The sequence below is a fragment of the Parus major genome, chromosome 3 (genome assembly GCF_001522545.3).
Source record: "Parus major isolate Abel chromosome 3, Parus_major1.1, whole genome shotgun sequence".
NCBI classification, from domain to species: domain Eukaryota; kingdom Metazoa; phylum Chordata; class Aves; order Passeriformes; family Paridae; genus Parus; species Parus major.
The window spans coordinates 24,739,224-24,752,710 of NC_031770.1; the positions used below are offsets into that span (position 1 = coordinate 24,739,224).

General features: G+C 42.0%; 1 protein-coding gene across 3 annotated transcripts in view; it reads right to left on the bottom strand.

Annotated features, from left to right (window-relative positions):
• Positions 1-2,886: 2,886 nt before the first annotated feature.
• Positions 2,887-13,487, bottom strand: part of THADA (THADA armadillo repeat containing) — a 154,110-nt gene continuing 143,509 nt past the window's right edge. For 2 of the 3 annotated variants that reach the window (XM_015621551.1, XM_015621553.3), the window contains 2 exons: positions 5,477-5,643; positions 3,918-4,256 (listed from right to left, as the gene is read on the bottom strand). In XM_015621551.1, the coding sequence (XP_015477037.1) occupies positions 3,918-4,256; positions 5,477-5,643 (506 nt within the window). Of the gene's footprint in view, positions 4,257-5,476; positions 5,644-13,487 lie in introns of all 3 variants that reach the window. The other variant, XM_015621549.1, reaches the window with a different exon arrangement.

The window sequence follows — 13,487 nt, forward strand, 5'->3', positions numbered from 1 at the left end:
AAGGCCGAGCATGGGTTGCGCGCCCGGCCGCTTCTTCCCTCTTTGCGGGGACCTCGGGTTTGGCACTTACTTTCTTTCTGAAGTTTGGGAGAGGTTGGCGGCCAGGCACGGAGGCGAGGTGGCATTACCCTCGCAGCGGCCTGGCTGATAAACGACCCCCTGCATAAATCTAACCCTGCCTGCATCTCCCTCTCGCGTCCCGCACCCTTCCTATGTCTCTCTGCCACGCTCAGCCCTTCCCTCCTTATCCCCGCCAAGGTCTTGTGAGCCACCGAGTTCCCCACCGCCGGACCGTGAGCGAAGGCAGCGGCCGGTCCCTGCGGCGGGGCTCCCTCCCGGGACGAAGCCGGCCGCCGGCCAGGGCGGGCCGGGAGCCGCCGTGCAAAACACCCCCGCCCCCCCCGCATCGATAAGGCTGCGCAAACACGACGTGGGAACGGCGGCGACTCCTCTGCACCCTCGTCCCCTCCCGCGTTTGCTCGGCCCTGGGACAAATGGGATGGGGAACAGAGACGAACGGACATGTCAAGTTTTATAGCTGCTAAAGCCAGCAGAGGCGTTTGATCCTCTTTAGCTTCCGCGCCGGGATGGCAGTCCCGCGTACTCCAAGGGAGCAAACCCGACCACGTCAGCAGGAGCGCGGCGCTGTGCAAACACATTTGCAAAGGAAAGAAACCTCGGGCCGGGGGGCGGGAGTGTCACCAGAGCCCCTCGCGCCGGGCTTCGCACTCGGACCGCTGCCCAGCGGCTCACGCCCCTCTGCTTCCTGCCCTCGCCCTTCACCTCCCACGCCGCCGCGGGAGGGAGGCTGCAGGCGGGACCCTGCTCGGGCCTGCCACCGCCCGTGAGCCGTCATCTACAGCCGGACGAGCCCGGAAACGGGGATCGAAATCTCCCGGGAAAGACGAGGAGCCGGGCGGCGGAAAGCCCAAACCTCGCTCCCTCCCGTGTCCCGGCAGTCCCCTAGGGCCCATCCCCCGCCCGGCGAGCTCTGCCTGGATTCGGCCGGGCCGGCTCCTGGCGCCGTTCCCGGCCCCTCCCGCTGCCCGCGCGGCAGGCGGGGACGTGCCGCCCCCCAGCGGCCGCCGGGCCCGCCGGCAGGCCCAGCGGTGCCGGGACACATTCCTGCTCCTTCCCCTCCTCCCGCCCTGCCGGGGGGCCACAGCTCCCGTCCTGGCGACAGGCGCTGCCCCGCACACGGGGAGCCGCCGGAGCGTGGGGCTGCAGCCATAACGTGCATCGCTTCCCATAACCTTCTCCGGGGCCTATCGGAGTCGCCTCCGCACTGACCCGAGCTCAAACTCTTCCTCCTCCCACACAACTCTGCGATGGAAATACCACCTCGGAGCTGCTCCTGCCCGCCAGCCAACCGAGGCAACAGTTCACTGTGACAATCATGCACGGATCATTGTGTCAGCGCCATTGGAAGGAATACTTTGAGAAACTGACTTTGATCAAACACACGTCCGATAAATGCTCTGGCATCAGGTTTTGTTAACTCTCATGCAATCGCTGCTCGGGGTCTAAAGGTTCTTCATTGAGCAGTTACACAGTAACCCATCATCAGTACCGTGTGGTGAAATGTATGTGCACTGATATAAATCTTATTTGCTCTCTTATAAACTCAAGGAGATGACAGAGGTTCCAGTTGCACCTTAAAACCACAATAAGGAAGATGGAGTTTTCGAGCTGTTTGGTAACTGATTAACCAACTCCTCAAGGCTTCACTAAGTTTTACAGTCACTGTGGGTCTATTACTGTGCTGTCACCTGTCTGCATTTATCCATTTGCCAGTATCAAATATATATGCACAGGCGTTTTAAATTCTACCCAATTTTTAAAAAGCCAGTATTATTAGATACTCTTATGCTACCCATTGACATGAGCAAGGTCTCAGAACTTTATAGTGACTTTGATACATACAAAGTTCTTTTTGTCTCCTACTACAGAAGCTGTTGTCACACCTAGTTCAGAAATGATGGAAAGATGTGGCAAAATCAGCAGCTGCTAATTAATTGTACAGGTCTTGACTACTTTTTAAAGAGTGGCTTCCAGACACAATCTGGGCTATTCTTTCCCCAGGACCTCAAACCAGATGCATACAAATTAATTTTCAGCCTAACTCGCATGCATGTCTCATGAAGTTGGATAGCTGGCATTCTGTGAAACATCATTTCAGATTCCAACACTGCTCTTTTGCCTATTGAAGCCTCAAGTTTCACCATAAATTACTTTTAATACAAGTAACCCTGAATCCTGGAACATTAGAGCAAATACTAAACTTTTATTCCTAAGTTCTGCTTGTTGGGTTTTTTTAAGTGGTGATTTTGTGCAGTGTTCAGATGTCCACTGGACCCAATTCGGCAGCTCAGCTCTATTTACAGCAGAGTATTTGAACTCAAGAGAGCAACTTTCGGCTGTGGGGCACCGCAGCACCCAGCACTGCGAGCAGCGTTGGCTCAAGCCTTACCCTGCCCTGGCTTGAGCCCGTCCGGGCACTCCGGGAGTCCGATCCCGTTCCGACCGATCCCGATCCCGAATCCCGATGCCGTCCGGGCGGGAGCGCGGGCCCGAGCCGCGCGCGGCGGTGCTGTGGCGCCACCTGGCGGCCGCGCGGCGCACCAGCCCGAGCTGCTGTGGCGGGCCCGGCCGCGGGACAAGCTCTCGGGCATTACCTGGGAGTCACCGAGATTCGGGGCTAAACAGCGCTCAGACACCATCAGGTGAAGAGGCTGAAAGCAATCAGGCGTTTATCGGACATGTCCTTCTTCCAGAGACACCGAAATCACGGTGTACAGGGCCGCACATCCGTGTTGGGGCAGGCCAAGCCACACCACAGCCACACATCCAGTCGCAGCCCTTGGCTATGAGAAGGTAACACAACCATTTCGCATCAGTATTTATTTTTGATGTCTCATTTTCATATTGAAACTCAATTCCAATTCTCAGAAATAAAACATTCAATGCACAACAAGCTTTTTTGTGTTTCAGGCACAGCAAGACCCTGGAACACTCAGAATAATCCCTACAGCTGCCCCACCTGGTGAGAGCATCTCCCAAAAGCGAGGGCTGCAGCACAGAATCACCTCTAGTACCCTTCCAAGGGCCTCACACTCCTTGGCAGGACCTCACTTTCCAGGACTGCTTGCAGAGCAAGGTGTTTCAAGTAAAGATGAAACTATTTTGTTTGCAATGGAACAGCTGCTTCATTTTGAACACAGCAAGTCTTCATTTTAGAGACATTTTATGAAAGCAGTTAATTGATTTAAAGGAGAAAAGAGGCATGCAGAAATCTAACTAATGCTGTTTCCATGTGCAAAACAAAGTTACTACCAAAGTGAAAATCCTTGTCTTCCTCCAGAGGAAAATGTAGTAAAATTTAAAATGTACTCTAAGAATGGCCATAAACAAAGAAGTCACAGTTTGTTTTTCTATTAGAAACATTAAGAGATTTAAAAAAAGGGTCATATTAATTAAATAATTAACATGCTGCATTTTGAAAGGAGACAAAAAAAATAAACATTTTCTTCATATTAAGATACAGGAGGTAAAAATGTGGGACAAAATGTAACAGAACTACAGGTGGCCTGCACCTGGATGAATGGAATATATTAGGCTTAGCTGCTTTACTTCCTACAGTAGCTGTAATAAACAAAGCTCAGCTGAATGAAATTAACAAATGCATTTAAAAGGAAAAGTCCCCCACTGCACATCCCCTCCCCACCCCCCACCCCAAAAAAAATAAATCAATGGGCAATTATCAATACAAAATATGTAGTTCTAGCCTGAATACTGAAGGTACTGCAGGGTTCCCGAAGTCATCACAGCAATCCCTGATTCCTTGAACATTGCTGGAATTCAGGCTCCCTGCCCATCCAGTAATGTGTGCAGCTCCCTGAGGATGAAGTTTTAGTAATTTACTTTTCCAGATTTTCATTTCTGCAAATGTCATCAGGCTTCAGCAGATTTAGTATTTTAAGACAGACTGATACTCTCTCCTTTTGAATAGCCAATCTTGTGAATTCTGGAGTTCTGGTAAACTCTGGAACCAGAGGTAGAGCTCCAAGAAGGTGTTCAATGCACTGGGCTCGATCCAGTGCTATTCTTGACAGACGATTAAGTTCCCCATGATCTGGTAAGGTGAGATGAGTCACTGATATAAGACATAAAAGGTGCTTACTAAGTTGTCTCACATGAGTCAGCTTCTCTGCCCAAAAATTCACTTCCCCTTTATCAAACAGAGAATCATCTTCTTCCTTAACAAAAAGAAAATGAGCAGTGATTACAAAATTATTTGTGGCTTGATAACATCATAAAAGATATTTTGATAAATCAAAAAATATATGAAAAAAGGATATATCTAGAAATGATGACAACAGAGGCTGTCATAGAACAGAGTTTTATATTAAAAAAACAAGGTAAACATTCATATGCCTTTTTTTAAAGGTTTGGGAAAACACACTAAAAAGGTTCCTACTTTGCCAAAGAAATTTTGCCTTCAAAGACCACGCAGTTATGGCACAAGTCTTGAGAAACAGTGGCAGTAAATAGTATCCCTAATCCTTTACATGTGCTTGCCTTCTCCAGTGAAACAGTATTGTATTTCACAAAGACCTCCATAAGCAGTATGGTAATTTGCTATATCATAGAGCTTTTTGAATGGATTAAATGAAAATTGTATCAGTCAGTAAAACATCAGAAATGCACACCTAAACTACAGGCTTAAGAGAAGATTCATGATGTATTTTATGGGTCATATTAATTGCCAACAAACTTCTCAAGGATGTAGCTGCTCCTGCTCCTTCTGGTTTACCTTCCAGCATGATTTTGACCTTTACAGTCTTTTCAAGACAAAAAGAACACAGTGCATTATACAGTAATAGCTTTTACAGAACCACTGGCAGAGATGGTAAAAATGGAAAAGATCTGTAAAGATGGCAAAATTCATCTTTACAGAAACAATCCTGAAGTCAATGGCTGATGTAAGCAAGGCTGTTTCATGTGTTGTGCAGAACCAGTCACACGGATGACGGCATAAAAATTACCAATATTTAAATGCCGTCTCTGGGAAAGCCAGCACTGATAGAACACTGGTCTTGAATCCCCAGATGTGACTGGCACCCCAAAAACAGTTTAAATTCAAGGGAAGCCATCATCTGCAGTAATACTGAATGTAGTTACATTATAGCCTCAAAATGTTTCAGTCAACAATGCCTTGTGAAGTAACTCTTGATTTATTTCAGTGGTTGCTTATTGATCTCTTTAATTTTATGCTGGCATTACCAGGAAACAAGACATAAAAATCTTTTAATTTTAAGTAATATCCATGTAAATTTTTTATAAGACAGTAAATCAGTTAGTAGTGCAGTAGCAATTACTGGGTTTCATCAGATGAGACATTTCATTCTATTCCTACCATAAGACTGCAGAACTATAGTGCTTCTAACATGCTACAGCAACTGCTTGTTAAAATTACCAGGGCAGAAGTCTCCCCATCTCTTTGCAAGTCGTTGTCTCCCAAAAGCCACTCCAGCAGGATTGGGACACCAGCATGGATCTCCTCCCACCTCTGGAGCAGCTCACACACTTTGCCAAAGGCTAAATCCAAGGCCATTGGAGCATTCACTATCCTAAATGCAAACTCTGTTGAGAGAAAATATGTGTAAGAATATAGAGCAAGACTGCAAACATTTTCAAATAAAATCAGCACAAAAATGATTTCTCAGATGCCAAACTTACACAAACACGTACAGAATGATAAAATTAATACTGTAAATAAATTAGATGGGTGTTTACTTCTCTGCCACTTGGGGCCTTCTCTCAATTCCAGAATAATGAAGCAACCGAAAATGCTGATGCTTAATTTTTTTTTTCTCCTGCCCATGTAGTGACATTTATTAATCCAGGTTTAAATATATAGATATGTCTGTTAGAAACATCTCCAGACAGTCCCGTCACTGTTACATGGTGACTATTTTTGCCAAACAACAGTATGCCTTAGATCTCTTGTAACGTTTTCACTGGAACTCAAAACCTACAACACATGATATGTTTTTAAAGGACTGGGATATAAAAAGAGTAATTATTTGGTGTGTAATCTCTTTCTATATAATAAGATACACATATATACACACACACATGCATAAGAGAGATCAGGGATGAAGACAGGCTAAGAAAAGAGGTTTGAGAAAGGAAAGGCAGACACTGTTTATGACCCCATCACAGAGCTATATTTATACAGGTTTTGGCATCATGCCAGAGCAATACACAAAGCTATCATCCACACTATCTTTCTTCCCTGAACTTCCTCACTGCTCTCATTTGGGGAGATGCTGACTTAACTCTCTGGGTCCTAGGGCTGCCTTTGGTAACAGTATATAAAAATGCCCCAAGTCCTGTGTGTCCACAGGTAGGAGTTTCTCCACTTGTAACTTTAATGCAATTTTATTTTTCTTTTAAAAAGAGCTGTGAGAAGGGGACTGAAAGAGGACAGCTAGTGGACAAGCCTTTTCAAAATCCCTGTTACTGTAAAAAGGATTTTGGCAAAATTAATCCATGTCCACAGTCACCAGCAAACTGAAAAATGTTCACTGAATGGTCTAAGTAGTGCTATGTAAGGACATGCCATTCCTGAATGCTGTAATTTGGGAGCAGACAACACAGAAGATTCAGAATTATTTGGTAAGAATCCATACAGATATGGAAGGCACACCTTACTTTTTTGTGTGTGACTGTATTTAAGCATTTCTTCTGAAGGAAAACAACCATCTACATGGAGGAGGGACAGCAGTGTAGCCAAGACTTCTCCCTGACACTCCCCATTCAGAGCTGGAGCATGGACCCCCCTGTGCTGTAACCCCTCCCAAGGCCTCAGGTTTTCTGAGGTACATTGGTACAGGAGAGAAACATTGAAACATCAAGATTAGGCAAATACACATGCTGAGGAATAAGAAAACATCTACAGGGATAACAGACCGATGGGAAGACAAGTACATGCACTTGACAGACCAGGCAATGTACCGAGGACATTGGCAAAAATGAATTAGTATTTGAGATGATGAGGACAAAGGACCATAATAAGGAAGGGAGTGAAGGAGAAAGAACAGATGGTCCCTTCTTTATCTTGGAGTTAGATGAGGGTAAATGGAAATCTCCTTGAACAAGTAACAGGAAGGCAGGCAGTCAATCTCTTCGTGACACTAATAATGCTACATGCACAGTTTGTCTCTGCTAGACAGTAAAATCAAATGTTCAAATCTGTTTTCTTCATGTCAGGAATTATCACATTATCAGGACACCCCTGAGCTTCTTCTGTGAGGGAGTGCTTGAGAAGTGGGGTAGCACAACATTTCCATCCCATTTATTTTAGGTATTGTTGACATTCCTATTTGTTGACATTCTTTTCCAGGAATTTCTTGGGGTTATTTTATTTGTTTATTTTTTCTGGTGGGGTGTGTGTGTGTGTGTGTTTGTTTTTTGTTTGTTTGTTTTAAAAAAACTCCTTGCTTTCCCTGTTGCTGTGCCCCATTTGGTACCAGTCTGATACACTAAATAATGGACACAATGGTTGTCTTCTTTGTTTCCGTTTGCTTAGGCAGGAAACACTTTCATTCAAGTGCCATAGGGACATCAGAAATACTGTCAATCTTCAGAGCTGAAAGAACAGAGATGAAAATGGAGTGTTTCTCCATGGTGTTCTGAGCCTGAAACAGCTAGTTATGAACAAAATGCAGTATTTTAAACTCAGTTCTTTTGAATTCTGATGATGTTTTTGAGTTTTATGATGATTCCTAAATCTCTACGATTATAAGTATTTATATAAGGCCTCTTCCTTATATCACTTTATTTGTATTTGAATATTTAGCAAATTAGGTGATGTTGGGAGCTAAAAACCAAACATGGTACTTCCTATTGCTGAGTTAGCTGTTGCTTAGATAGAACTGCCAGTTCTGAAGCCTTTTTAACATTTAGTCTCCTTAAGTATAAATACATACAGTGAGGCTCTCTTTGTGAATGAGACACTGAATTGCTGAGAAACGCATCAAGAAATAGAATGAGGCCTCTAATTGTGGTATTACATGACCATGCTGAAAACTACTAAGAGGTAGCAAAACAAGTAATGCTGAGGTTCTGCTTAGACTAAACTTGCTTGCTAGCAGTTTTTCCAACAGCATGACACAGAAGAAAAGGCAGTTTTGTGGTCACAGAGTACAGCAGTCTTGTAGAGAATCCTACAAGTTGCAACAAAGGAAATGGCAAGTCTTTTTTTGTTGCTGCTTGTTTTTGTTTTTTTTTTCCTTCAGACTCAAAAAGAGAAAAAAAAATACAGGGGAAACATGCAAAGGATGTGTAGCACTCACGAAAAATATGAAGATCCTGAACACACCCACCACCTTTCTGTGAACCACAGATGCCATTTAACTGATGAACTTGTGTGTCAGTTCTGGTGTTGAGACCAGAGAAAAACAAAGCCACATCACTTTGATAACACTAAAACTTAGGGTTCCAAAATCTGGGTAAAAGCTTGCCTACCTTCCAAGGGCTTTGAGTTAGTGAAGCTTAGCACACCATCATCTTGGTACTTCAGGTGTTCATAGAGACTCAACAACATACCAATGTCTGGCAGATGAAGGGTTTTTAATTCCACCCACTCATTCTATCCCGCTCCTGCAGAGTATCAGGAATAGCTCCATGACTTCTGAAATGCCCCCTCAGCTGCTGTTACTCCCAGAGCACCCTGATATTGACTTTGATACCAGTTTACACAAATTTGATGCAAGAATAGTTCAGGATTAGATATGTGGACCGTCAATGCCACAAGGGTAACAAAGAGATATAGCATATATTCAAAAGAAGTATATTAACTCTTCTAAGCCTGAGTGCTGAAGTAATGCAAATGGGTAACAGCAGGCAAAGTTACATAGGTACCCATGATTTAATAGGTAAAAAACACTTCACAGGGGGAAAAGGTTCTGTTGCTTTGATGACCCCCAGCTCTAAAAGTAACCACCAGGAATGCTGTAAGCATGCATAGAATCTTTGAAGACACCAACAAAAGACGTGTGTCCTCTCAAAGGAAATGTATAGTCTTCACTGTTTACAAGAAGCCCTCCTCACATCATCACCTGCCTGCAAAGGCAGGGCTGATTTTCAAGAAGCCACATATTATACATGATGCTGTGTTCATGACTCATGCTATGACTTCAGAGAGTGCTCTGAGCAAAATGCAAGTTCACTAGGGGCAAAAAGGGCAGGTGGCTCCCCTTTCACCACAGCCCCCCAGGCCCCTAATGCTTACCTGGGAGCCAGCTCGAGTACTCTGCTGATCACCTGGTAAATTAAGGCTCAGAAGAGCACAATAGGCATTTGGCACAGAGCTCTGGCGTGTGGGCTCTTCTGCTCGGCTGGCAAGCTGAGCTGGTTATCCTGCAGTCAGAATTGGTGTAGTTGGGGGCCCGGGAAGGGAAGATCACAGGACAGCAGGAGGAAGGAAAGAAGCCAGAGGGAGAGCGAGACCTCCCCGTTCAGCAAGCTGTTAGCCCAGGTCAGCTATCATCCCTAACGTCCCCATCAGAGCCTTCCAAACAAAATGCTAAGATTATTTAAATGAGTGTTAATAGCCTTTTGTAATCTAACTATTTGAAGTAACTCAATTAAGAAAAATTCAAATAGCCAGGGCTCACAGCTGATTACTGCCTGAGGAACTAAACCTGCAAAATCCAAACCTGAAGATTTAGCTAGTGCTATAAACTGAAAATATACAGCAGAGCTCCTTCCACAGCAGTTCTACAGACTATCAAAACCATATTAAAAATATGAGTTTTTTTTAATTTGAAAATGTGCATATGTTCCAACATGCAAAAACATCACAAGCAAGATAAGTATCTTACTAAATAAGCCACTACAGGGGTTGAAATACCAAAATAATTCTCTACGACTTAAAACAAGTAGTTACAAGCAGAATAGTTAATACTACTCATCAAAATCAAAAATAAGGATAAGAATCAGGTACTACATACTTTTTTTCATTTTGAGGAACTGAATTTTCATAAAGGGAAAGGGGTTAAGTACTGCAGTGTTTTAGTCTTTGTGAATGCGCCCACATAAAAATTAGACCTCCCACATACACATTCATATAGTCCAAAAGCTTTGATCATGCCAGATGTAAATATTTCTTCTAGTCGCCTATTACGTGTCCTCCAACTATACAATTGTTCTCTGTTAAAGCCTCGGTGATATTATGGGGAACTGAAAGGATGTATCAAGAGTGTATACACAGATTTTAAGGACAACCATGATAAAATATAGGCAAAGGAGAAAAGCAGAACATATTCCTTGCCTAAAAAAGCATTTTTTTATTTTTGTATTGCAAATTGTTAACTGAAGTTCATTCTAGATCAAAGAGCAATGCAATTTTTGTAAAATTTACTGTGTTCAGAACAAACAGAAAGAGAAGTGAATCTGCAAGGAAGCTCCATGTAACAGCTCCAAGAGAAAAATCTCACAAAGAACACTGTAGTGATGTTTTCAAGGAAAATATATAGGGTAAGTTCTCCAACTGAAATTACAGAAAGTATTTTAGGGATTTTTGGTAGACCGTGACCATCTCAACTGGTAAAATATTTTTTACTTGCTTGCACAAAGTGCTGCCCATCAAGTTATAAATATTAATACATCACTATCAATACGGTACCTCATAACACCCTGGTAAAATGAGATAGTATTCTTACTTCAGAGCCAAGCATGGACATTTAAAGCAGCAAAGATCACTGAATGATTGCTTGGGAAAACTGGGGATTTATCTCATGTTTTCTGATACATCACTGTAAAAGATGATGAGTATCAAGCAAGATATCAGGTTCTCATCCGAATGATGGCAGATTCAGCATCATGGTCACTAATACCTGTAATATTAGATTTGCAAATGGAAAATTTCACCTAATCACTAATCACTTCTTTGTTATATAAAGATTGTCCTCCATTTGGTGTTCAGTAATAATCAAGCTTGTTCTATTCTCAGTATATGAAATATAAGAGAGCTGAGTGAGGCAGTACTGCCGATATATTTTTTACTTAAAATGCTGTGTTTATGTATGCCTAAACTTCACAAAATGTAAAAAGCCTTCAAATTTAAAAACAAAAAAAAAAACCACATTGGCCCAACCCAGGAGTTAAAGAGCTGGTAAATAAAGTGAGGCTAGAAAATACATTTTCTGTGTTGAAATAGGTTCTACTTTGAGGTAGGCAGGAACTGTGCAAGTGGCAAGAAAATGCATAGGTGTCTTGCCACTGGGAAAATAGCAGGGCAGAATAAAAGAAAGGAAAGGGTTTTCATACCCACCCGGTCTCCTCAATAATATTAGAGTGCTTTCACCCTTCTGGGCACTAGGATTAAAAGAAGACAACTGAGAAGCATAACAAAAGAAAAAAAGACCCCAAAGAAGCAAAACAACCAACCAAAAAAAAAGGGAACAAAAACCTGCAGAAAGAAATGGTAACTGTTGCATCTGGATGGTTGGCAGATGGGTCTTCCAATTGCACTGTGTCAATACAAGTTACCAACATCAAACTTTCCACTTTATAAAACGACCATTTATGTAAAATCTAATATATAAGCAGATTCCTTTTCATAGTGTTTCATAAAATCAAAGGCAATTAGATAATTTCTATCCTCTCGAGAAATACCATTTCCTAAATGACGTACAACCGCTTCATATGTTTTCCATTTCCCTGCCTGAGTCTGTTTTGTAGCAGTGCTTTTTCAGGATGGCTTTAGAAAGAGGCCCTTCCTGACATCACGCAACACGATGTCAAAACACAACACCATTACAAAACAAACTAATCAAAACTAATTTCTTAATAGTTGCAGTCTCTGAGTAGAGCGGTGGTGATGCTGCTCTCAGCTTTGACTTTGATTATAAACAGATCTGAGTTTATAACATGTCTGATTACTGCTGGAAACTTACAGCTCAGTACTGAACAGAAAATTAAAGTCCCTTCTTGAGCAAAAGAGCACACACATATTCATCATCTTTTCAAGTCCTTTTTTGGAATGTGAACCAAACAGTATTTTTCAACTCAGTTATTACGTTATTTTTCCTTTTTAAATATATATGTGTGTATATGTAAGATTTTCCCATGTTAGCCATGCTCCTGTACACGAAGGGTACTAATACAAAACAACCACAGCTCACAGATCTGTCAGAGGAAATGAACATTTGGACTTTACCTCTTACATTATCACTTCTGCAGAGCCTCCCCCCTCCAAGCCATGTTCTAATTTAAACAGCAAAAAGACAGTATCCCCTGCCTAAACCCACAGAACTCATGTTTTTCTCTTTTACAGGGTAAAAATATTATTCAGCTAACTTTTAAAACACTGCCAATGAGAACATACAGGTTTTTAAACTCAAATTATGTATTTATTGGAAAAAATGAAGGTAAATACAGTTTCAAAACTAGTATCAATGACTAGAATTAAATATACAACTGAAGACTCTTGTTACTGGCATCTATCAACTATACAGAAGTTTTTGCTTAGCATTGATAAAGGTTACTGAATGTGAACGAGCTGTATGTTACAGTTCTGCTGTAGGAACACAGGAGACACATTTACTTCTGAATCATGGATGGAATTTTAGAGTGACATCTGGAGAATGATGGTAAGAGGCTTATTATGTAAAGGATAAAGGAATAAGGAAATAATGGGTAATGAGTACAAAAAACTACAAAAAATTATTCTCCCTGCAATACCTGTAAACTCATTTAATTTGGGCAGAACAAAAAAAAAAACAAAACAAAAAACCAAAAACCAAAATTATTTAAAGCAGTAATAGAAAGGCAAACTTTCCTTTATTCCTATGGAGCCACAGCCATGACCATCACAGCCTGCATGAGGAGCCTATCAAGATCAGTAAGCTGCTGTTCTGTTTACTCACTCACAATTAAAACGCTGATAAGAAAAAACACATTTAATAGATTATTCACATGAACACTCTGTTTAACATTTACCACTTCTGGACTCCAGCACTGCACACATAAAATAATTTTTCATGTATTCTTTTTTAATTTTTCAAGCATGACCTTTACATAACAGTGCCACTGAGTAATTAATAGAGCTAAATGAAGCACTGTCAGTAAATAATCAGTAGCCAGTCTTTGATGGATGAGCTGATTCTAATGCAGTCCATTCACTTTCAACTTTAATTAGTGGCATTGTATTCTAGAAAGCAAACAGTTCCTTCATCCATGTGATGATCTAATGTTGTATAAGAGGGCTGACAACAACTTGTAATGTGTTGACATAAATTTGGTACTAAAGTAAAAGAAATCACAGTGCTTACACATTTTCTATATAATATAATTCTTCAAAAACAAGTAATATAAAGTTCCGCCTGAAAAAGCCACTGATTTTAACAAGTTCCAGACTCACCAGTAAATCTTGCTAAGACAACTTTAAGTCTCAATGCAAAAGTTCTCTCTCCTTC